This window comes from Podarcis raffonei, chromosome 9 (assembly GCF_027172205.1).
Source record: "Podarcis raffonei isolate rPodRaf1 chromosome 9, rPodRaf1.pri, whole genome shotgun sequence".
NCBI lineage: Eukaryota > Metazoa > Chordata > Lepidosauria > Squamata > Lacertidae > Podarcis > Podarcis raffonei.
The window spans coordinates 56,404,493-56,430,501 of record NC_070610.1 but is presented as its reverse complement, the minus strand read 5'-3'; the positions used below and the strand labels follow the sequence as shown (position 1 = coordinate 56,430,501).

At 41.8% G+C, this 26,009-nt stretch overlaps 1 protein-coding gene across 4 annotated transcripts in view; it reads left to right on the top strand.

Annotated features, from left to right (window-relative positions):
• MCUB (mitochondrial calcium uniporter dominant negative subunit beta) overlaps positions 1–26,009 on the top strand; it is a 63,729-nt gene continuing 37,720 nt past the window's right edge. The window contains exons 1-2 of one of the 4 annotated variants that reach the window (XM_053403835.1): positions 1–298; positions 760–831. In XM_053403835.1, the coding sequence (XP_053259810.1) occupies positions 170–298; positions 760–831 (201 nt within the window). In that variant the 5' untranslated portion in view covers positions 1–169. The remainder of the gene's footprint in view (positions 299–759; positions 832–26,009) is intronic. The other 3 variants (XM_053403834.1, XM_053403837.1, XM_053403836.1) reach the window with 3 other exon arrangements.

Genomic DNA, 26,009 nt, shown 5'->3' with positions numbered 1-26,009 from the left:
TCGCGCCTCCTCACTCGCACAACGGGCTCCTCGGGTGCTGCAAGCGCCGCGCCTCGCTTTCCGCGCGCGCCCAGCAGCCGCTTCTTGCGCGGCCGGGACGGCGGCTGCGCGCCCCGGCGCCCCTCGGCTCCCTCAGCGCGGAGAGGAGAAGCAGGGCAAGGTGGCGAGGATGCTCCCCGCCGCCCAGCAGTTGCTCCGGGGCTGCAGGAGAAGGTGGCGAGCGCCTCAGCCCCTGGTGCTCCTCGCCGCTCCTCTGAGAAGGGAGAGCGGCGGCTTTCTCCCAGCGGACCGGCTGCAGGTGAGTGGCGGACACGGCTTGCCCCCCGGCGCAGGCGGCGACCCCGTCGCTCGCTGCTTCCTCCTCCTTTCTTGGCTCAGGCCTGAGGAAAGAAACTTCTTAGCGCACGCGCCACCCGCTCCTTCCTCGGCAAGGCAAGGCGAGGCGGGCGCTTGCCCGGCTTTGGCCGTCTGTTGCTCCACAGCCTTCCTGCCTTGCTGGAACTTCGGCCGCCCGCAGGGACACGCCCGCGAGACGGCGAAGTATAAAGTTGCAGCTGGGCGGGGAAGAGGAAGGAGCCGCCCTCTTCCTCCTCCTCCGCCTTGGTATCTGTCGTCTTGAGTTTCAGGCTGGAATCGTGTTTTCCGGCTTGGGGGCGAGGGAGGATGCTTACATTAATAGGGTGGGGTGGCGGGGTAGGGAAGGGTTCCCCCACCCAAAGTTTACTGTCACTGCTTTGGATTCCTTTGGTTCCTGATCAGAACCATCTGCGTGCAAACTCAGGAGGAGGAGGAGGAGGAGGTACCCAGGCCGACTCCAAAGAGAGGGAATATGAAAGCAAGTCCCATTTTTAAGTCCCACAAAGAAGTGCATTAAATTTGTTATTAGCCCGGTTTTCTGAACTGGGAAGGGCAGGGTATAAATATTTTTTTTTTTAATTATTTAGAGCAAAAGCAAGAAGCCAAACACTTGAATGCTTGTTAACCTATGGTGTAAGCTTCCGCACGTTCTGATTTACACGTTCTGATCCTAGATGTATTTACATGGCAGTAAATCCTGCTGCGTTCAGTGATACTGTCTTCCTTGGAAATGCCTCTTTTTTTTTGGTAGACTTGAGTGCTGTGAACTGGGAATGTTGCCACTGTCGGAGGAAGGTTACATGCATGCTCAGTCGTAAATAAGAGAGCCTATGTGTACATGCTGCGGGGGTTTTATTCTCTGAGTCGCCAATGGGATTTCAGTCCTTAGGTATTAATAGCTCATTAATTGCCCATTCACTAAAACCATTTTAAAGCACTAATGGCGTCCAGAGTCCTATCCTGCCCTGTTGGCATATGTGCACCTTGCAAAATGTCGGAGGAAGGCAACCTTATCACATTGACTGTGAACATTAAAGAGAGGCTGCAAAGTCCTAGCCTACCAGTGATATCTCAGAGTGCTCTTCTGTAATCCTAGAAGACTCAGTGTTAATCAGTCTCCTGCACAGTTGTGTTTCATTATTAGGAGGCCTGTGGGGATGGTCCCATAGGAGACACCAATTAGTTCAGCTAGCTGAAGCAGTGGTAGGTAGCTTCTTATTCTTTTCACCTTGCCTGTCACTCTTTTTCATACCTTACATTACAGGTTGTCGAACAGGCTTCCTAGTGGTCTGTGCCTCCAGAGAAAAAGAGAAAAAGGTGTTGGTGCAACAAATAATATAGTATTAAATTAGTATGGAAGTTAGTGCTTGCTACCCAGCCCCCAGCACCAGTATTACATAGAAATCTAAGGTATATATAGGTAATGGATACTTGTTGTGCTTCCCTTAAGATAAGAGTTTTGTGAATCACGAAACTTGCTGACAGATGTTTAGCTACCAGCTTTTTTATATCTGTGCAGCTAGTGGCTTTTCATTCCTTGCCAAACCTTTATACAGGAGTAAAGGATTTTTCTCTTTGGGAGCCTCTAGGCATATCTGAGACAAATGCATTTGGCAGGAGTTATTGCATTGTTCAGGGAAAACGGTGATGATAGGAGTCAGTTTCTTGTTGCTTGGAGGCAAAGTCTTCCCCTATGACATGCAAAACAAAGAAGGTCTTCAAAATCCGGAGTTGAAAGCCATGACCCCCCAGCACTTTTCTTCTTCTTAACTTGTCCTAGTTCTGAAAGGGTAATGAATCATCCATGGAAAGCATTTTAAATAGCACTTGATTTAGCACAGCTGCACGCTTTTTGGGTTGAGTCTGGCACAGAGACAATGTTGTTTGGAAAACAGAAAATTTGCATAGAAATGAATCCTGCAAATAAATATGCGCTTGATAAATCAACAGGGTTTGGTATACCTGTCATTTGCAAGTGACTGCTTTTGGATAATGCAAAACGTTTGTCTTCATTACCATAATTTCTGGAACTTTTAGGGCAATCACTTCATATTTAATGGACAGCGCAGTAGCAATGTAGACAAGCAGTTCTAACATTCCACCCCATCTCATTTTGTCTACTGTACACTTATAGTTAAGTGAATCATAACTATTCGTTTACTTCTTAATGTGTACCATGTGGCAGGATTATCAGTAACTTCGGTTTTACTCCCTTGGAAAATGGAAGCTTGAGCATCGTTTGGCATCGCTTCTAGTAAACACCTTTTCATAGATTTGTATTCAGAGACACTTGTTTAAAAATATGCTGTGGGAATGCCAAGGGGCCTTGACAGTGCAGGGTATAAATCTTTAAAACAATAAAGTTCTTCATCAAGTGGTTGTATTGCTGCCTCCCATATTGAGGGCCTCTGAGATGACTATAAATCTGCTTCATTGTCTTGCAAGACAGATTATTTAAAAGCGATCTGTAGTATTCCTATAGGGAAGATTATGTGCTTGGTTTGCAATCGTGTCCATAATATTGTGTTGAAGTGCATAGGGTATATAAAAAATTGCATGCATGAAATAGAAGATTGTGGTGCTTTTTACTGTATATGCTGTAATTGAAAGTTAAAACTTAAAATTGTAAATAATAGCAAAATATAACCAACAGTTGCATTAATCCTCTGTCATGGTTAATGCTAGCAATCCACTTTTCTAATTTGACACAAACGTCTGCAGCAAATCCATTTTCAAACAATTACGCTAGATTTGGAACCATTGTGCTATTACTGAGTTGCAAATGGGATTTGGAAAAACAGAACCTGTACTAGATCTAATATTCAACAGAGTGCTTCTGGTAGTGACAGTGGCTGTTCAGTGGAACTCCTCCTCCAGCTTTTCTCTTTGTGCACCCTTAAATCCGTTCTGGGGGTTCCTCCAGTCATCTGGAGCAGATTCAGGGGTGCCAGGGGAAAAGAAGAGGGAGAAGACATTCCTTTGTGTAGAAATCCTTGTGATAATGAAAACATTTTGTTAGATACTGCCCTCGGTGATTTTGCATTATACCCAAAAGCACATGCATAAATTGACAATTATGTTTAACTTTGGAAACAGTTGCTTAAATTTGATATCCCAAATTTTTGATTGCATAATCCTCCCTCTCCCTCAGCTTGGTGGAAGGGAGAAGTTTAGCTTAAATGGTTTGCCCAATGCCATGTAGATTGCACAGCCTATGCTGATTCCAGTGCTATTTCTTTTAGCCAGGTGTGTGTTGGGTAGATGGGGAAAATGTGGCAGAACAAGAAAGAAGTACAGAATCAAATATCAGGTGCAAGTGGATTGTATTGCATGAATCAATCAATTCATGAATCAATCAATCAATCAGACCCTCTTCCCTTTTGTGGATCTGCCCTGGCCCACTTTGCCTAAAATGGTAGATTTATATTACTTTCCTCCTACATAATCATTATTACTTTCAGCCCCTCTCAGGAAAGCTCCATATGGAACTAGGAATTTTGAGGATCCAAAATTATTTTAAAACTAGAGCAAGGAAGCCTTCACAAGATCAAGTCCCAAATTCTTCTTCATTTTGCCTAAAGGTGTATAATTAAAACACCAGCAGAACCTTCTGGGGAGAGCATTGCACAAATGGGTAGCTGATGCAGAAAAGGCCTGTTTCTCATGTTGCCACCCTCTGGACTTCTGTTGAGGAGGCATACGAAGAAGGGCCTCAGAGGATGATCTTAGGGTTAGGAGAGAGGCGGTCCTTGAGGTATTGCAGTCCTGAGCTTACCTCACATCATTGTTAGGGGCATGGGTCCCCTAAAACGAGAAAGCAAGTTATAAGAACAGTGATATTGTCAATTACTCAACCAATTCAGCCTGATTCCTAAAGGGAACCTGACATGCAATTGCTTGGTGCACTTGCAAACATTCCTCTTAATCCTTAAACACAATAAAGCACATTTTTCAAAGGCATGTAAACCAGCTTGACTGCATTTCCTCTGTAGCTGAAGCAGGAGAATTTCTAAGTCTAATGGGTAGTGGAACAGATTCCCAGACTTGCAGAGGCAAGGAAAAAAATCCATAATACAGTATATATGGTGTGCCACTACAGAGGAAATAATAGGTGGTTCTCCCATTATCCCTGACCATTGACAATACTTGGCTGGGGCTGATTGAATCCAACTTGTTTACTGCCAGCAAACAACGATCTGGAGGTTTGAAGCCCTTCATTACAAATAAACCCAGGACTCTTCCTTAGTCACGATTTGTTTAGCTATTCTGTTGGGTAGTTACTAAGCTTCAAAAACATGAGGCAAGAAAAACGAAACAAACTTTGCAGATACAAGCTATGGCTTGTTTGTTCATCTGTGGGATAATTTGGAGTGAACTCATGGTTAAACCGCAGAGCCTAGGGCTTGCTGATCAGAAGGTCAGCGGTTCGAATCCTTGCGACAGTGTGAGCTCCCATTGCTCGGTCCCAGCTCCTGCCAACCTAGCAGTTCGAAAGCACGTCATGTGCAAGTAGATAAATAGGTACTTCTCCGGCGGGAAGGTAAACAGTGTTTCCGTGCACTGCTCTGGTTTGCCAGAAGCGGTTTAGTCATACTGGTGACATGACCCGGAAGCTGTACGCCGGCTCCCTTGGCCAGTAAAGCGAGATGAGCGCCGCAACCCCAGAGTCGTCCGTGACTGGACCTAATGGTAGGGGTCCCTTGACCTTTACCATGGTTTGTTAAACCATAGCTTAAGCAAACCATGACCTAGGGTTATGTGTGAACGAGGTCTTGAGACAGAGCAGTAAAAACAACAGCACCAGAAGATAGCCACAAGTAACAACAGTATTATTGAAGTGAAGAAATAAGTATAAAGCTGCAAGGAAATGAGCATTTGTGAAAGGTTGCTTAAGTCTTTGTTTTTTATATCAATGTTCTCTAAATATAAAACACAAATGCTGCACAATGAGAGATCACATTTCTACTTCTAAGGGTTTGTTTTTTTAAAAAAAAGCAAGCAACCAAACAAACAAACAAATAACTGCGGTTGTGCTCAGAATCTTGACAATGGCCTCTTCTTCCACATTCAATTGAAGGGGGAAAAGTGTGTTGAGTGATTTTTGCAGGTTTTAAGAACCTGACACTCAGTGATCAAAGTGAAAGATTGAAGATAGAAACTTAACATAACATACCCAAGACATGCTTCAAGTTTCTTCTTCCAAAATTCTACATATTATTAGCAAAGAAGTTTGAGAGCATTGTACCAGACATCCAGTATATTTGACAGCAATATTGTATTTTCAAGCTAATGGGCATCACACATTCTTTCAGCTGAAGTTTACGCTTCCCTACCTGCTATGATAACATACAGTAATGCCAGTTCCTTGCGGCAAACTTGGGAGCCAGCCTTTAAAATTCTCATTCAATATCCTCAATCTGTCTGCTTTCTGGAGCAATCACCCCCCCTCCCAGATCGAGACTACATAGAATTTTCTTCAAAACCGGGACTGAAACTCACTCCAAACTATGGTTTCACATTTTACATTTAAAGGAGATCCTAGTTAAGCATACCTGTAATTAATAGTGCTGATGCCAGCTTTATGTATATAAATATCTATATGTCTCCTTTATGGGCTAACCCTCCTAAGAGTGCTTGCATCGTAGTGATACGGAAACCAGTCTTAAAATATTGGGCATCTCATAAGCCTCTGGTTGGCCACTGTAAGAATAAAGTACTGGCTGAGATGGACCTTTATCCTGATCCAGCAGGATAAAGGGGGGCGGGGGCACTGTGGTCTAAATCACTTAGCTTCTTGGGCTTGCTGATCAGAAGGTCGCAGGTTTGAATCTGCATAACAGTGAGCTCCCATTGCTCTATCCCAGCTTCTGTCAACCTAGCAGTTCGAAAGCACACCAGTGCAAGTAGATAAATAGGTACAACTATGGTGGAAAGGTAAACGGCATTTCCGTGCACTCTGGCTTCCATCACAGTGTTCTGTTGCAGGTTTAGTCATGCTGGCCACATGACCCGGAAAGCTGTCTGTGGACAAACGCCGCCACCCTCGGCCTGAAGCAGGTTGAGCGCCACAACCCCATAGTTGCCTTTGACTGGATTTAACCGTCCAGGGGTCCTTTACCTTTTTTTACCTGATCCAGCAGAGCTTCTCCTTTGTGTGTGTGTGTGTGTGTGTTCGCATATAACAAAGTATTATTCATATAGCATATAAATAATATCCCATATAAATGATGCAACAGCCATTTAAAATGAAGGCAAGCACTGTGTTTATTAACTAAAACATCATTAGAACAGTGACAGCTGAAAACAATGCAGAACATTTAACTATTAGTTAAAAGCCAAAAGGCCTGTTTAAAAATAGTAAAAGGGTGCATTGCTTAAAGGAGGAGGAATTCCAGGGATAATAGCGTAAGCAGAAAAGATGCTCAAAGGCCCATCTAGAATCATAGAATTTTATAGTTGGGAGGAATCATGTGGGTCATCTAGTCCAATCCCCTGCTATGCAGAAATCATTTGCCCAATGTGGGGCTTTGAACCTACAACCCTGATACAGTGGTACCTCGGGTTAAGAACTTAATTCGTTCTGGAGGTTCGTTCTTAACCTGAAACTGTTCTTAACCTGAAGCACCACTTTAGCTAATGGGGCCTCCCGCCACCGCCGTGCGGTTTCTGTTCTCATTCTGAAGCAAAGTTCTTAACCCAAGGTACTATTTCTGGGTTAGAGGAGTCTGTAACCTGAAGCGTCTGTAACCCGAGGTACCACTGTATTAAGAGTCTCAGGCTCTACTAACTGAACTATCCTAGGTCTATTCCATCCTTTGGTTTCCCCAGTGCCCAAACACACTTTTAGGAAGCCTGCAATATCGTTCTCCCACTCCTAGTCGCCAGCAAATGATTTGGAGGCATTCTGCTTCTTACACATAGTAAATATATCTATTGTGACTTTATAACTTTATTCTCCATGAATAAGTAGCATATATTTGGAGACTGAGTACCAGTTTACTTACCACAATAAACAGAGCTATATGCATCAGCCATTAGTGGCTAACGTTGTAGCTGAGTTTGGTTCTTCTCTCTCTGCCTTGTGCTCAAATATTCTTTTACTTATTTATAACCCTCCAGTAACTGAGAATTGCCCACTCACCTTAGCAAGAGAAAGCTGAGACTCTTTATCCAATTTTAAGTTGTTTCCCAACGCGTTCTGCTTTTGGAATAAACCCATCTGTGTACACGAATCCAGTTCTGAGTATTGATTCTTCTGAGTGATTTTATAGGAGCAGTCTAATATACAGTGTATTTTATATAGCCTGTTACCACACATAATATTTTCCCACAGCTTTCCCCTTTGTAGTTTGCAGCTTTAAAGCTGGCTGTATAAACTTCTTAAGTGGGTTTACTACCAGCAGGACAAAACTGGTTTTAGCACAACTATGCTGTTCTGTAAGTGATTTCTGTGAAACTCTTGTCACCGATAAAGCCTTTATTTGTGACAACAAAATGGTCTTTCAAAATCTATTTGGGTAGAATAGATAGAGATCTCATGTGAGTTAAAAATAAATTTTACTGTTGTTGGTCTGTCAATGCATCACTCCAGAAATAACATTTTTAGGACTGATATTAAAATGGAGATCCACAGTTATATTTATGATTGCAGCAAAATGAAGCTACAGAGGCCCACGGCAATCTGCATCCTTCACAAATGATCGGCATTAAACAAAAAACAAAAACCCAGACTTAATGCCCTTGTTATAAAAATAATTTATGCTCTGTTATTTACACAAATGAATTGTTCAAACACATATAACAATCCATTAAGCAATGAAAACACACATAATCTTGAAACTACAGAAGAGTAGCAGTAGACTAAGACAAACTTGAAAGCAGCAGGTCACAGACTTATTTAAATGGGTGTTGGAGGTTCATACTCAGTTTCAGTGCAGGAAGAAAAGGACTAAGACTCATCTCCTCAGGAAAGGTATTCTAAAGTTTCAGTGCCACTACCAAAAAGGCCACATAGCTCATACCTGTCTGCCTGTTGAATCCCAGTGGTGATGGAGAGTAGAGCCTATGAAGCTTACCTTTGGGCATAAGCAGTATTGTTTTAGGATAGGGGTGGTTAACCTGTGGCCCCCCAGGGGTTCTCAGTGATCAGGGTTGATGGGAATTGTAAACCAATAGCATACGGAGTGCCACGGATTAGCCACATCTGAGTTAGGAAAATGTGGTTCTGAATGTATCCTTGTTCAAGGCTATTAAAGTTTGGGCTTCTTTATATATCAGCAGTTTGTTCTGCAAATGAAGGAGGAGACAGGGAGAACCGGGAGCTTTTTCCACCTTCAATTTACCATGCACTGTGGTGTCATTGTGCCATGCCTGTGGCTGGGACAGGTCTATGAAAAAGTCTGTTTCACTGGTTTTGTGGAGTTCAATTCTCGTGACTGAAGGAACACATGAATATTTTCTAGGTCCCTTTATCAGATTTTAAGAGTATCAAGGATTTAGTATTTTTTTCAACCTCTATGATATTGCAAACCTTCCAACCAGCAACGTAAAATAGCATCACAACATCTTTGAACAAGATTCAAATCAAGGCACGTTTGTTACTTGCTGCCATGAAAGAGTACAGAGAGATGCAGGCAGGCAGAGCAAAACTATTTAGATGTCTCATCCAAATGTTCTGATTTCTGATCCTGTAGCTAAAACCCCAGCATAAGTGCAAGTTTTGCTTTGCAAATTACTCTTGTCTGTCGTTGCCAACAGACTGCTATCGTTCTTGACACTTTCCCTGCCTAGAGGTGCTGGATGACATAGATTCAGCAATGCAATTGAATGTCTCCTCTCAGGTGAGCTCTTCAGTTGGTGTAGAGCACAGAAAGGGACACTTTCTTAACCTACTTAAAAGCTTTGTAATAGATCCTGCCATCCCCCAGTACATCAGCAGCAGCTGTAATGAATCATTCCTTAGCCTTGGAGAAGAGCTTTCCAAATATATCTCGCATCTGTACAGTTGGCATCTTATTTATGTTCCTTTGTCTCATGAGGTTAATTTCCTTGGTGATTTTGCCTGCTACACAGTAGGCAGGCAGGCCTGAGTCCATGATATAGTTAGATCAGAGACTGTGAAGAAAGCATTTTGAATTTCTTGGAATTCACTTACATGTCCTTGGCTTTATGCCCTAGGTTTATGCCATGGAACTGGCAAAAATCTAGGGTCAGCCTACGTATGTAGAAAACATACACCGTCATGTGATAGACAACAATCCCATGACTGCAGACACGGGGAATGAATCTCCAACAAATGTAGCCTATAGCTATGTATGTGCTTTTTTTCTTACCAAGAGAGAGCACTAGGGCAATGAAACTGCAGCAGATGAAGAAGCGAGGCTTCATCATTCCTTCCTCAGCTGTGTCGAAGTTCAGGTCTGGACTTGCATTTTTGGTTACACATCTCACTTAGGTGCATTCAGAACAGCCTGTTACCCCCCAGCGGAAAGATTCTCTTCTCTCCAAGGGATTTAGTGGGTAGTAGATACACAGAGAAGTCCCAACAGACACTAGTAAACTGTCTTCTGTTATGATGAGTGGGGGAGAGAATTTATATGTGCCTTTTCCTCAAGTAAATTTGTCTTGAAGTGCTCCCCCGCCCCCAATAATTCCAGTAGTAGCATATCTTACAAACATGCCATGCATCCACACAAAAGGTAGGTTAATACGTCCTACAAAATGAATGTGTTCTAAAGTTTTGATCCAAGATTATAATATCTACCATTTTGTTTTATTTGAGATTCCTCCCCCTCTCACAAGAACACTTCATTGCAAAAAAATTCTTGTCTAAGTCAGAAAACATTGTGTGAATAAGCTCTAGTCTTGCTTGTTGATGTGCACAAGTAGAGCTTCTTGGATCTTAAAATGCCAATTTAAAAAGAGAGAGTGAGAGAGTCCATAGAAGGCCAATAAAAGGCAAGACATTTGTGGTCCAAGCTTGTCATCTGTTTTGTGAATATTGCATTGCAGAGTCTGGAGAAAAGCCAGGCAGATCCTCTCATCCCTATTACAAGGAACTTGCCTGCCTCAGCACTTGTAACAACAACATCCATTCTCTTGCTTTCGATTTTGGTTCAGTGCCAATGTGACATAATGGAATTGAGAGTGGCATACTGCCACCGTAGTATTTTGTTTGGCCAAGGGGCTGGGTTATAGTTGCTGCTTTCAGATTAAGGGTAAAAGCTTATTCAGAAGGTTTAATTATGGAGTTAGAGCTCCTATCTCAACCCTTTCTGAAATGGGGCTTTTGGAGCAACAATTCTGCTGAAGATGATCTCTTATAACTTGCTCCTGCAACAAAATGTTTCAGTGTGGAGTAGTTGCTCATCTTTGTGGTTCCAGCCAGTATTCTCCAGTGTTCTGTATGCCATCCTCCCCATCGAAACTTAGCATTATGTAGCTACTAAGCATGCTTAGGCCTCCATAAACTCTTTTGGGTTTTCCCATTTCTTTCTCTCATAAATATTTTCCCCCATAGTTCTGTAAACTTTGGGTTGTGCATGGATGGTGTCATTTTGGCTACTTCAGTTGTTACTATGATTTTTCTTAAGATAACCAAATTCTTAAGGTAACCACATTTTATGTGATGGTCCCTAACACCATAAGGCTATGGTGGTACCTCGGGTTACAGAAGCTTCAGGTTACAGACGTTTCAGATTACATACTCCACTAACCCAGAAATAGTACCTCGGGTTAAGAACTTTGCTTCAGGATGAGAACAGAAATCGGGTGGCGGCAGCAGGAGGCCCCATTAGCTGAAGTGGTACCTCAGGTTAAGAACAGTTTCAGGTTAAGAACGGACCTCCAGAATGAATTAAGTTCTTAACCTGAGGCATCACTGTACTAGTAATCTATATAGCAAAGAAAATGAAGCTAGTCAGAGTATTTCAAAACCATGCTTTATCTTGGGGAGCAAGTAGTTTATTTCAGTACACAACAAACATTCGCCCACTTAAATCATTTAGCCAGGGTGGTGTAGTGGTTAAGAGCAGTGGACTCGTAATCTGGTGAACTGGGTTCGCGTCTTCACTCCTCCACATGCAGCTGCTGGGTGACCTTGGGCTAGTCACACTTCTCTGGAGTCTCTTAGCCCCACTCACCTCACAAAGTGTTTGTTGTGGGGGAGGAAGGGAAGGAGAATGTTAGCCGCTTTGAGACTCCTTCGGGTAGTGATAACGCGGGATATCAAATCCAAACTCCTCCTCTTCTTCTTTCACATGCTCAAGCTTGATTTTATAAGGCAGATGATATATTTTTGGCAATAAATGTTCTCTACTTTCTATTAACAATCTCCTTGATTCAATTTACTTCTCTTAGCATATATTAATTATAATGCGCTGACTCAAGTATTTTTGTGGTGATGGTTGCAGCTCTAGCAGTGATTGGGTGAGCTGCTTTAAGTGTCACAGATGTGGTTACAAGAATCTCTGGTCGCCATTGAACTACCACCCCAAGCTTGAATTTCAAACTTTTGTGTGAAAAATTCAGTGAAATCTTTGGCTACGGGCTTCTAGACACCCTGCTGTTTTTCTTCAGTTAGATCTTTATATATTATGCAGTATTTGCAAATACTGTGTAATCTTTGAGATCTGTAGGGAAGCTTCAGAAGTCTTCTGACAGCTTTGTAGACTCTTCCTCATTCATGTTGTAACCTGCAAAGTGGCCCTGGATCTAACCTTCCCTATCCAGAAAAAAGGAAAAAGGAAATAGCTCACTGCAAACACAGCTTGCAAGCTAAACCCAGCAAACTGTTATTATGTATAACTGGCACCTGGGAGATAAGGCTTCAGTAACATGCCTTTAATTAGAAAGTCAAGTTTTCAAAAGAAATCCCGGAAAAAAGGGAGGGGAGAGAGTGAGCTTTTCAAGTCCTACAATCAACAGTTCTACTTAATGTAAAATCCTGGGAAATGAAAAGCTATCAAAAGACTTAAATAGACAAAATAGACAAAAGCATAGCGGAAGAGGAATTAGCTTCTTAAAGCATCCATCCTCTAGAAATTTAAATAGCCTTTTGCGGGGGGAGGGAGATAAAGTCTGTGTTTTTCTGAACAGTTTGCATGCAAATCCTTACTGAAATGGAAATGTGGTTGTGTTTTTCTTTGAAAGAATGGTTGTATGAAATTATTCTACTTTACAGGAGAGGCAGCTGTCATGTAACAAGGGAATGAATGCACTGAAAGCTATGTTCCCTTGATGGATTGCATGCTAAAGAACCCACGTTCATGTCTTGTCTTCTTTAGCTACAAGGATCAGGTAGCAGCTGGTGGTAAAGACCTTGTGCTTGAGACCCTGGAGATCCAGTGCCTGTCAGAATAGACACTAGTTGGACTGAAAACAGTTTCATATATTTGAGGGTTGCCAGAGTCTCGAAGCTACCAGCATGAGTTTGACCAAACTGCAGGAGGCAGTGGAAGACAGGAGTGCCTGGCGTGCTCTGGTCCATGGGGTCACGAAGAGTTGGACACGACTAAACAACAAGAGTCTTGAAGGGGTATGGGAAACCTGCAGATTTCCAGATGTTGTTGAGCTATAACTGCTGTCATCTCTGACCATTGACCAAGCTGGCTGTGGTTTATGGGAACTGGAGTCCAACAACATTTGAAGGGTCACAGATTCCTCTACAGCAGGATTTCCCAAATTTGGGTCTCCGGCTGCTGTTGGACTAAAACTGCCATCATCCATAACTAGCAGGACCAATGGTCAGGGGTGATGGGAATTGTAGTCTAAAAAGAGGTGGAGACCTAAGTTTGAGAAACCCTGCTCTAGAGCATGTGTAGCCTACGTGGTGCCCTCCAGATGTTGTTGGACTCCTAACTACCATTTTTTCTAACCAGCTTGGTCAGAGGTCAGGGGTTATGAGAACTGTAGTCCAACCGCATCTGGAGGGGACTCTGTGTTGGTGTTTTGTGCTCTATAGAGTGGTGGGTATGAAAGCTGTAATGGTATGCCCACTTCATTGGGCAAAGTTTGCACTGAAGTGTGATTGAACTCAGTGGGACTTACTTTCAAGTAAGCATGATTGCACTCCAAGGCAAGGTCTGTGCTCTGGTAACCTCTAGGTTAGATTACTGCCCAGTTTATGCTGTGTTGCTTTGAAGATGGTTTGAAAGCTGCAGCTCATGCAGAATTTTGTGGCCAGATTATTGACTAGGACCAGGCGATCTGAACACACAGCTCTAGTTCTGGTCTGTCAGCACTGACTGCCAGTTTGTTTCCAAACCCAGTTCAGAGTGTGGGTTTTGACCTTACAAAGCTTTACACAGCTTGAGACCCCAATATCTCAAGGGCTCTCTGTCTGAGATTGGCATCTGGCCCCCTCAAATAAATGTTTGGGGGTTTCACCTGACACCAATATCTTCTCAGTGCCAGGTGAAGACATATATATTCTGCCAAGCATTTGGATAACAATAATTGTTGGGTTTTAGTATCTGCTTTTGATGTTGGGTGAAGGTGGATATTTTTGTTTTGAAGGATGACCATATTTAGTTTATTTGTACTGTGTTAATTATCACTCGTATTCCTGTATCCTTTTTTGTGTCACTTTGGTACTTCCTTTGGTTGTGGGAAGTGTTGAACAAATAACTAAACTAAAAGTAAGGCGGTCATCATGCTTGTTTTGGTTCCTTTTCCACCTTTAGATCATGGAAATTCAGCTGTCCTAATTACTACCAAAAAGTTGAACCATTTATTGTAGTTGAATAAATTTAAGTGCTTCTTTTTTCAGGTGAGGAGGGAGCTAGGGGAAACCTTCCTTTTTGTTGCAAAGTGATATAGGTCCATTCCATAACGCCAACCCTAAAAAGAGCCTATTCCATACAGATTTTGGTGGCTACCATAACAAAGAATAAAAAAGTCAGGGGTCACTTCTTGTGAAGTTTTATAGATTCTCCTTATCCTTAAAAAAAGAAGAAATCTCTTCTGCTGCTGAAATTTCTTTCACATTCACTGGTTTTCATTTTTGTTTCCAATATATAGCACAAGCAATATTAACATTTGTATGTGTGATGCTTTCTTTAGTTTTTCACATTAACTACAGAACCAGCAAAGCTAACCCTCCTTAGTCAAATAAGTGCACTGTATTATGTTCACCAAATCCAGTGTTCACAGAGAGGAGTGAACGTAAGGCTGAACATAAGTTGGCAAGTCTGCCTGTTAGAAATTGCTAACCGTTGCAATCTATACACTGCTTCTTTGATCCATTGGGAGTTGGCTGCAGTGTTGTACCGCATACTTTGTGAGAGGAATGTGAAAAGCTCTCCTGTGGCTTTGAAGGATAAAGGGGCAGAGTTCAATACTGGTTGTCACTTTTGAGAAGGCAATTGACTTTTTCACTTCTTTGTCTGGTAATGGTGTCATTGCTGTAGACTCTCTTATTGTGCTGTCCACTTTCTTTTTTTTAGTAATAGAAAAGCTATCTTCGCATTGCTAGAACTGGATTCTCCCCACATTGGGGCCATTTTCATGCCCTTTCTCACCTGCTGCATACAAGTGGCATGATGCTGCTCAAGTGGGAGGGTAGGTACACTGCAATTTAGGATACAGAGATAGCTTTCACCTGCTTGATAGCTTTGTTGATGTCTCATTACTGAAAATGTTTTCAATGAAAAAGTAACTATCCTGTCTCTTTCTTGAGATAGACTTCAGCTATTCATCTTGCTTGGCTAAATAAGGGTTAGTGTTGAAGGATTTCTGTCCTGTGTATAAACATCTGTGTTTATTTTATGCATTTGTACCCACTTCTCCACTGAAAAGACTCTGAGTGACTTAGGATAGCAAACAATACAACCCATCTTCCTATTAACCTATCCTTAGTTAATGTCTTTGACGGCGGACAGGAGTGCAGAAGTCTTCACTCTTAGTCCACCGTCAGAGGATAATAACCAGCTGTGCATGAGTTCAGTAGCGCAGCTGGCAAAAGATCAACCCACCTGTCCATCCCTAAAATGCTGTTTCTTTGCATCTTGTGTGATAACCTTGCTTTGTTTTCTTATGCACCTTGTATGATGACCTTGCTGTGGATGAAAAATGGTTTCCATATTTGGGACCGGGAAGGAATTTGCTTGTAAACCATTTTGGCCCATTTGGAAGTTTTCTCTTTCTCATAGAAATTGTAACAAGTTTTGGTGGATAAGGCATTGGGTGGAATCTTAGGTGTTCAGGGTGAATCACAGATTGTCTGTTAATGGGGTTTAAGTGGAAGTCTCTGTCCCGAAGCCAAGTGAGGTGCAGATGGGCTGTAAAGCTTTCAACAGCAGCCTGTGATTGGGGGGGGGGGCTAAGTTGACCTTCATTTTGAGGGGGTCCATATCCTAGGCATGACCCTGCTGGAGGTAGGGCCTGCTTCCCATAACTTTCTCACAGTTACATGCTTCAGATCTCAATATGTAGCTAGTCAGTCAATCAATCAATCAATCAATCAATCATATACATGTTTGTTCTAGGTTGTGTATCTGTGGAAAGCTAAATCACATAGTAATGCTTTCATAGATCATAGAATTATAGAGTTGGAAGAGACCCTGGGGATCATCTAGTCTAACCCCCTGCAAAGCAGGAATATGCAGCTGTTCCAAACAGGGATCGAACTTGCAACCTTGGCAGTATCACCACCATGCTCTACTCAACTGAGCTATCCAGGCTTGTGGCAAGTTTGAGAGTTTAACATAGATGTTAGGCATATTTTTTGTGAACCTTCAACTCATTTTCCATTCTTGATGCAGGATTATTTCAACAAATATTGTCATTAATCTTTAGATAGAAAAAAGCCTGATGTTAGCTTGAAAATAATAACTGGCCTCTTAAGAACACAAACATTTATACATGGAAAAATGCCTAGACCTAACCTAACCAATAGGAGTAGTTGATATCTCTATACCTGACTACTACAAATTACAGGGATGGTATTTCTACACTGATTGGGCTCTAAGGCTTGTGTTCTAGGTCTCTGCTCAAGTGGATCTTTGCTGCAGCATGTATCCATACCCAAAAGAGCAGCTGAAAGTGCAAAAATGAAATTTTGCTTTCTTGCTAATGAGCTTGCAACTTGAAATTTTGATGAGGTAGAAAATTATTTTTGAAAAAGGTAGCAGCTCACTTTCATTTAGTGACCCTTGAGAGTGTGTGTGTGTGTGTGTGTGTGTGTGTGTGTGTAAAAACCACCCCAACCACTTCCCTGAGATTCTTTTAATTTGCCTTTTGGGTATTGACCTTCAGATGTAAGGTGCAAAAATGGTTTAAGGACCCTGCATATGAAGTTTTGTGCTTCCAAAAATATTCCCCTCAAGGTCAAAATACACATTACAATATGTCTAGGTAAGGAGAAAATGCAATGTAGTGCCTTAATTGCATGCGAAAAAATGTCACTCGTCAGTCACAGCCTGTCAACATGTCCTGTACTTTCACTGCAACATTTACCTAAAATCTGCAACCTTTTCCTCACCTTTTATTTCCAATGGGACTAACTTGCTCTCACTCTCCATAATTTCTGTCATTTGTTGGTCCTTTCCTTAATTATTTCATTTATTAATCTCTTCTCCGGTGTGATTTAATGATAAAAACATCAGCAATAACAACCTCATATAAATATCCAAATCTAATGCTCATATGGACTGGGGTAAGAATCTCCACTTCAACGTAAGCTCTTCAGTAGGCACTGAGAATATGATGATAATATTTAATGGGAGAGAATTCCAAAGGTTAGCACTGCCACACTAAAGGCCCGATTCCTACAGCATTTAGAAGCAGCCTCCCAATGTGCTGATATTTGCAGGAGACCCTATTCTGCAGAGCACAATAATGGGTATATTTTTAAGGCATTCTGATCCCATGGTGTTGTATAGGGTTTTATACTCTAGTACCAGGACCTTGAACTTAGCCTGCTAGCTAGCTGGCAGCCAGTTCAATTCTTTCAACAATGGTATAACATGATGCCGATATTTTGCCTAGGTGCAGATTCCGGGCCAACTTTGCAGGCAACCACAGATAGAGTGCATAGCAGTAATCCGTTCTGGAGGTTACCATTGCACGAACAACTGTGGTCAGGTTATCCCAGTCCAGAAATGGCCATAGCTGTCTTACCAGCTTGTTTTGAATTAGTCCCAACTTGCTTGAATTGCACACCCTTTCTACCGTAAATATCCTTTGAAGGTTATTTTTTTTGCTAATTCGGCAAGTTAATCATACTGCTTTGGGGAAGTTTCCTTGAGAACAAATCTTTCCTTCTGTGTTGTGAAAATACAGATTGTACTCTGGATGCATCCTTATGGGGCCACAGAGAGTTTGGGCAGATCAGCCTGCTCTGGCAAATAGCCTCTGCTTGCCCCAGGCAATAAAATCCATCCAAAGATAATTATAGCTCTGAGGAGGAGAGTGCCCTGGATGATTATTTGTCATAGGCATTTCCAGTTCTTTTAGAATATGTCCTTGGGAGAAAACTCTTTTCTGATAATAATAAAAAATCAGCATTCTGTTAATCAAGTAGCTTCGAAGTGAAAGCTATTTGTTGTTGTTTTTTAAGAAAAGAGTCCCCTGTTTATTTCTTAGCTGAAGCTTTTATTCCGTAAAAGAGGCAAGAGGTAACTCTGTTGGTCAGAATTCAGATGCTCTCCTTGCCATGTTACACTTGCTCTGTGCATTAAATTTGTATGCAAGCTGATGGCTTAAAATTTGAGCCTGCTTGATTTTGGTACTAGTCACGTGCATCCTCTAGGGGCAGTTAAAGGGAGAGGAAGCATATGCATTTATCCTGTACCAGCAAATGAGGTGTGCAATGTGGCTTTAAGTGTTTACTTTTTTTAAGTGGCTTGGCTATGTACAAAACACCCTAAATGTGCACTGAAAGTAAAGTCACTGGAAGAATTCAACATTGTCATTCCTGCATTGGCATTTCTTCAGGGTACAATCCAAGGGGCTGGGAAAGTCTCTACAGAGTGGGATGTGCTAGCATGAAAACCCTTCGGGGAACACTGTTTTGGCAAAAAAACTGTCCATGCTAAATCCTTTTCTATTTTACTTTTTAATGACCCCCTTGTACTATTATTAGTCACTATTTATTTGTAAGGACCATAAAGAAGGCTGATTGCTGAAGAATTGATGCTTTTGAATTATGGTCTGGAGGAGACTCTTGAGAGTCCCATGGACTGCAAGAAGATCAAACCTATCCATTCTTAAGGAAATCAGCCCTGAGTGCTCACTGGAAGGACAGATCCTGAAGCTGAGGCTCCAGTACTTTGGCCACCTCATGAGAATAGAAGACTCCCTGGAAAAGACCCTGATGTTGGGGAAAATGGAGGGCACAAGGAGAAGGGGATGACAGAGGACGAGATGGTTGGACAGTGTTCTCAAAGCTACAAACACGAGTCTGATCAAACTGCGGGAGGCAGTGGAAGACAGGAGTGCCTGGCGTGCTCTGGTCCATGGGGTCACGAAGAGTCGGAAACGACTAAACAGCTAAACAACAACAACAATTTAGTTGTAAATACTATCAGATATTGTTTCCTGTTGGACACTGAACCTAATTCAAAGTTGATGAGGAAAGTGGGTCTAAACTGCAGATGGAACTTGTTTATTTCCCTTGCCCCTTTTCTCTTAAACAGAAACTGATTATATTTTTTCAGCTCTCAATATCTGGAACCAGTTCTGTAAATTTGCATTTATTCTTTTTTCAAACCCTGTAAACTTTTTATAGATCCTTGTATGGCTTGTAATCCCCCCAGTTTATAAATGATGATGATGATAATAATAATAATAATTTTTATTTATATCCCGCCCTCCCCAGCCGAAGCCGGGCTCAGAGCGGCTAACATCAAATGTATAACACATTAACATAAAATCAGACTGAACTAACTGAAATAACTGAAAATAAACTCATTCTGGACTCCCATTTTCTTCTCCACCAGCTATTGAATGAAATCAGGCTTATTATGGTTTTTTCTCTTAATAGCACATGCATCTCACCCTTCTTCCAAGAAGCACTGGGCAGGATATAGCAGTAGATGGCTTATTTTTCCACAGATGGGCACAAACATGTAAGGTAAAAGAACTAAGGCAACATCATGTTAGGAAAACTACCCAATAGAGAACATTAAGCTAATTTTTTAATGAGGAGACTTTTTTAAAAAGGTTGTATGGTGCTACACTCAAGTGAAATTCTAACATTGGGAATTTGGTAAATGTTCCTCTCTGTGCCCACTTTACAAATAAACTGTCATTTAGAAAATTATTTCCTCCTGTGCTAAGAGCTATATAATTATATTTTCTTACACAGTATAAAGGATGAGCAGTGGCACATCTAAAGAAGGTAATTACTGCAATTACGTTGCTAATGGACACGGATCTGTCATACAGAATTTGCTCTGGTCTCTGCGATGGCTTTGTGATAGTCTAATATGCTCTAAATGTGTGTCACTAAAGCACAATAAATTTAGTATTGCAGGAAAGGAGTAACATCAGATTTGCAATGGACTGCGATTAGCTATTCATCTGGCCTGATTAAAATGCATGATGGGTACAACATGCAACCATGTCAAAACACATTAAAACCATATCAGATTTCAGTTTCAGATTTCGCTTGATGTGCCTTCAAAAAAGAAACCTTGCAGACTTAATAACAAAAAATATAGTATTGCTCAAAAAGCGGGTGTATTTTTAGGCTGATATTGATGCAGCACACAGATGCTTTGAAACCTATTCATCACTATTCTTAGCATTTGGTTATGCAGTAAATAACACTCCCTTTCCCCAAGGAGGTTCTGGCATGAAATGCGACCATAAGCATTCCCATAATTTGAGAAGTTTACTGACAGCCATGGGGACGGGCAGAGTCTAGTGGATAAAATTGGAACATAGGAAGCTGCCTTATACTGACCATCTACCCCTGTATTGTGCATGTTGGCAGAGGTTCTATAAGATTTCAGACAGGATTCTATCTCAGCCCTACGTGGTGATGCCCAGGATTAAATCCGGGGCTGTCATTATACAGTGTAGATGCTCTATCACTGTGCTTTGCCCCTTCCCAAAACATTTTCATATGCTGTCCAGTTTTTAGTGGTAGAACTCTTCCTGAATTTCTCTCCATTGAAGAAAACACATTTGGTGTGTTGCGTCTCAGTTACTCTTTTTCAAGTTAGAGAATCAGAAAAGAAAAGGAGGGGGGAAACAAAACAGAACTCTGCCAGTTCAGGGTATTGACCCACCCGTACTCAGTTGATGTCCAGCATCACAACAGAGGACATGAGATTAAAGAGCCAAGTTGCACACATGCCACACTGGTGAGATTTCAGGGCTCCCCACAGGGAAAGCTGAGTTGCACTTGGAAAATAAAACAATTGGGTGCAAGGTACGTGTCTTAAATGTCATGTAGGCATGCTAGAATTCCTGAGCTAAGTATTTCCCAGTGAAATAGAATGCTTGCTAAATAGAACTCATCAGAGAACTAGAAGACTTGGTGATGCCCCTTTTCTGTAATAGCACAGATAAAAAATTGCATGGCTTAGTGAAGGAAATGTTTGCCTGAAGCTTCTAAAATGCCCTTTCATGTGAGAAAAAAAATGATACTAGTCTTGCATATGCATTTGTGATAATCGACTAAATGAAATATGCTGGCTGCACAGTTTGGAAGGAAGGACTTCCCTTTCAGGGGCTGAACTTGTACTATCATCATAGCCTTACATTATTTGGACACTACTTTTCCATGGTAAACCATCTCCAGAGTGGCTCATGACATCATAAAAATGTGTATAATAAAAGCATTACATTTTAAGTTAATGCACTGACAGTTACCTAGGTTAGCATTTAAATAGGCATACAAATATGGGATGTTTTGATTAAGCTACTAATATTAATAAGCATACACCCAGATTAAGCAAACCCACTAGTAATTAATAAACCCTAGCAATAGAAAAACAGCCCCTGAAAAGGACTCTGCCCTGATAGTCATCAGGACAACCTTCCCTAACCTGGTGCCCTCCCAGTGTTTTGGATTACAATACCCATCAGCTCCAGCCATCATGGCCAGCCATCGTTGCCTGAAATTTCTGAAGAGCATCAAGCTGGGGAAAGCTGTTCTTGGACCTTCAGCAACAGAAACAGTCTTTGTAGCTAGAGCAGGTCAGAGCCATGCTTTCTTGGGCACAGATAGCGATCAGGGACAAAGGCTTCAAGGACTCGCACTGTTCCTGTGCACTGGGCTTGCACTATTGGGTTATAAATAATAGTTTCCTCAGTGTTTGTCATTATTAATCTTAAGGGGATTTCAGCTTGGATGGTTTTCATATGCCTAGTGCTGTATGGTTCATTCCTACCTAGAGGGTCTTTTCACTGGGAAGATGTCATTAATATTGGGATTTTGACATTTGGTTGGCAGTGGGGGAGTGCTTTACTCTGGAGAAATTGGTTTCTTAAAAAGAATTTGCAGTCAAACTTACAAATCACTACGTGTATATACTTGACTTTAGTTGACTTCTAGTGGATTTGTACATATCTTGAAGATGAAACAGTCTCTGTAATTTTTTTGTACACAGTGCCCCTTATCACATTTGCAGGCACATGTGGGGTATTCAGTTTGTAGAACATTAGACTCTTAATCTCAGGATTGTGGAGTTGAGCATCCCGTTGGGCAAAAGATTCCTGCATTGCAGCGGTTTGGACTGGATGACCCTTGTGGTCCCAATTCTACAATTCTATGATGCTGTTCTATGATTCTGGGCACAGAGGAGTCATTCTGTAGGAAAACACACTTACGGTACATCATTTAAAAGCTGCTTTTGGTGAGAGGAGCCCATTGGAACATATTACTTTGCATGTATATGTTTTGGGGCGGCAATCCTTAAAAAAAACCCTACTGTTATTGTGTCTAGTATGTAAGAATCCATCCTTTGTTCCATTTAAACCTATGAGACTACATTGATTTTACTCTCTGTACTCTTTACCTGTGATGTGAATGTGAGGTGTTTGGAATGGCCCAAGAGATCTTCAGTGTTTTATAGACTGATGCCTGCCTTGGAAGGGTCATGGTTATGAGAGCTTGCTTTCTGAAATATTTCATGTGGAAGTGTTAAAGGGGAAAGTTAAAATGGCTGTGGCTGGAATTTATGAGGCACAATTAAAGACATGGGTTGTCAAAGCTGTGATCCAAACATGAACATTAATCCATTTTGCCCATAAAGTTTGTAGATGCCAAGTAATGCAGAGGGAGCTATAACTGGGAAGGATATAAAATGAGATTTCTAACAGAATATTCTGAACATGTGACTATTCTAAAAATGGGATGGTTCACACATAATTTATTAAACCATGGCTTAGTGTTGCGTGTGAACCCTGCCCAGCAGATTAATTATGACTTGTTTACTGACAACAAGCCACAGTCTGAAGCCATGGTTTGTTCTTGGCTTATTAACCTTGCTTTCTTTTAACTTTTAACCTTAGTGTTAGGTGCAAACCCAGCATCCTTCCTCAACCCTGTGGTTTGCTTGGCTACTCCAGACTCTCACCAAGGTATACAGGTATGAGGCAAGTGTAGCTACAAAAGAAAATAAACCATGCTTTTATTTGATATTCTGTGGGGCGGCTCATGTTTAACTTAGAATCTGTTAAACAAACCATGGCTTAGATTTGCCATGAATTAATGTTAACCATTATGGAGGAAATCAAAATAACTCCATTACTAAATACCTTGAAGGTCCATTACTGTAGTTCTCCCTAAGAAAGCCTGTTCCATGATTCTGTGAAGAGAGGTGTCATTCTGAAGAATCTAGGCATTCAGAAAAATTCAGTCCTAGTTAAACACAATGAAATTGTCAACAGATGCTGCTTTTGTTGCTCTTATTTGTATCTGAGTTGTTATAGTTGTTACTCTCTGAAGTAACTTTGTTTCTGTTCTGAAAATGAAACTACAGTATGCAAATACATGGAACTCCAAGTCATATCCTGTTATAACTATTAAATGTAGTGTCAGTGTGGTAGATTTTAGGCTGTTTTTGTGCTAACCATTTCCTGTGGAAAAAACCATACCTTGTTCACTCATTTTTTACATGGCACTTATACAACATAGTGAAGAAAACATCCTCTGCATGTTTTATCTGTTCAGTTTCCTTCCCCCTACCTCCCAGCTCAGAAAATCCTAACTTTTTTTAATTCAGTGAAATTACTGCAATTTTCTAAGGAATGCTGCCATTCATGCTGTTCTGTCCAGTAGTGACCTGGGCATATTGCTATTGCCATTTTCTCTTCTGTGCTCCATTTCTCCACTCTAGCAAGCAACTTTACCCTTTCCAAACAAAATGGAGTGCAGTGAGGGGGGGAAAGACGAATTTAAGGCTTCCACATACACAGTGGTTCTATTGAAAATCTCCTTCATCCTGTTGAGGGAGCTGACTGCCCACTTGGCTAGAGAGTGTCAGAAGTCTGGAAGCAGAATTTCTATTCCTCATCCAGGTAAAAGCAGGCCAGCACCAACTGAGTGTTGCTAAATTGTCCATGTTTGGAAGTACCATTGAACTGAAGAGACGCTGGTTAAAATATCCACTATGTAACCTTGGTTCAGCCAATATCTCTGAGCTTAACTTACCTCATAGGGGTCTTGAGAAGAAAGAGGGGACAATGTATACTGCTTTGACCTCTGTGGAAGAAGGGTAGAATAAAACTTTAATAAAATGTAATGTGTGGCATATATGTGTGTCCCCTGCCTTTTTGGTCCCAGAATGCAATCAACTGGGATGCGGAGCAAAAGAGTCATTACTAAATCTAAGCCCTTCTCTCTCGCCCTTTGGCTCTCACAGTTCATAGCTTAAGCTTGATGAAATATTTCATGCACAGATAGATTTTTTCTCTGTGGTGGTTCTTAAATAATTTAAACTGTGACATAGTGTCCAGTCTTTCTCTCAGGGTTTACTCCCGAAGCCTTTCTCATGAATGAGTGTAACCGCAAGGCAAAGAAGTAGAGGATCAAAGTTTTCCTTCTCCTAGATCTTGTAATTGGACCGTTGCCCCAATAATCTCTTGGCCTTTTATCTTAAAGTATAGACTTACTTTGCTGACTCCAAAGTGTCTTGGTTTTACTTCTCATGCGATCCCTCTATCAAAAGTATATGGCCACATTTACTGCCACTGTGCAGCATTGAAAACGTAGTGTATTTTGATGTAGCTTAATAGGAAAAGCATTTTTCAATTTAGTCTGAGCAATCACAGGAGAAGAAATGCATTTTCCATTAATTTTTTTCGTGTCCCTAATTGCTCCTCTGTGGCATTATTATGAAGGACCCCTAGTGTAATGATGATGAGGCAGAGGCAACACTTCAGTTATTTTGGGAAATGCAATCCATCTTCTCGCTGTAAGTATAATTGCAATTTCGGTTTTATCATTTATCATATGTACATTAACAGTATTCTCAAACATAAATTAATATGCAGTTTAGCACCAGGTTAATGGGAGTGCAAAATCAAAAACTTTCATGAGGCTTGTTGCAAAACCTTCTGGTTCTTAAATATTCAAAATATTACAAATAATGTTGAAAATATATTCTCCTGTCTCCAGATAGGGTAGCATGCCAAAAATGTTTCTTGCATACGCTACACTGAAATGAAGCAGAATTGTGCAAGAATCAAGCTATGACACTTTCATCAGGGTGTTTTCAAGATTCAATGTGCATTAAATTTGTACCTTGATGTTCCCCAAGGGACCTTTGTCTTCCTAATTATATTGGGATGCTGGTGGCACTGTGGGTTAAACCACAGAGCCTAGGGCTTGCCGATCAGAAGGTCGGCGGTTCAAATCCCCATGACGGGGTGAGCTCCTGTTGTTCAGTCCCAGCTCCTGCCAACATAGCAGTTTGAAAGTACACAGTGCAAGTAGATAAATAGGTACCGCTCCGGCGGGAAGGTAAACGGCGTTTCCGTGCACTGCTCTGGTTCGCCAGAAGCAGCTTAGTCATGCTGGCCACATAACCCGGAAGCTGTATGCTGGCTCCCTTGGCCAATAAAGCAAGATGAGCACCGCAACCCCAGAGTCATCTGCGACTGGACCTAACAGTCAGGGGTCCCTTTACTTTTACCTAATACAGTGGTACCTCGCAAGAGGAAATTAATTCGTTCCGCGAGTTTTTTCTTCTTGCGAGTTTTTTGTCTTGCGAAGCACGGTTTCCCATAGGAATGCATTGAAAATCAATTAATGCGTTCCTATGGAAACCGCTTGCCGGGCTGGCGGTGCGGAGAAGGGCTTTTCTCCCCACCAGAAGCCTTCAGGACAGGTCCGGGAACAGAGGGGAAGGCGCGCTGCGCTTCTCCTCTGCTTGCGGGGCTTGCGGTGAGTAGAAGGGCTTTCCTCCCCACCGCCAACATTCAGAACAGCATTCTGAATGTTGGCGGTGGGAAGGAAAATCCTCCTCCCACCGCAAGTCTTCAGGACAGGTCCGGGAACAGAGGGGAAGGCGCGCTGCGCTTCTCCTCTGCTTGCGGGGCTTGCGGTGAGTAGAAGGGCTTTCCTCCCCACCGCCAACATTCAGAACAGCATTCTGAATGTTGGCGGTGGGAAGGAAAATCCTCCTCCCACCGCAAGTCTTCAGGACAGGTCCGGGAACAGAGGGGAAGGCGTGCAGCGCTTCTCCTCTGTTCCCGGG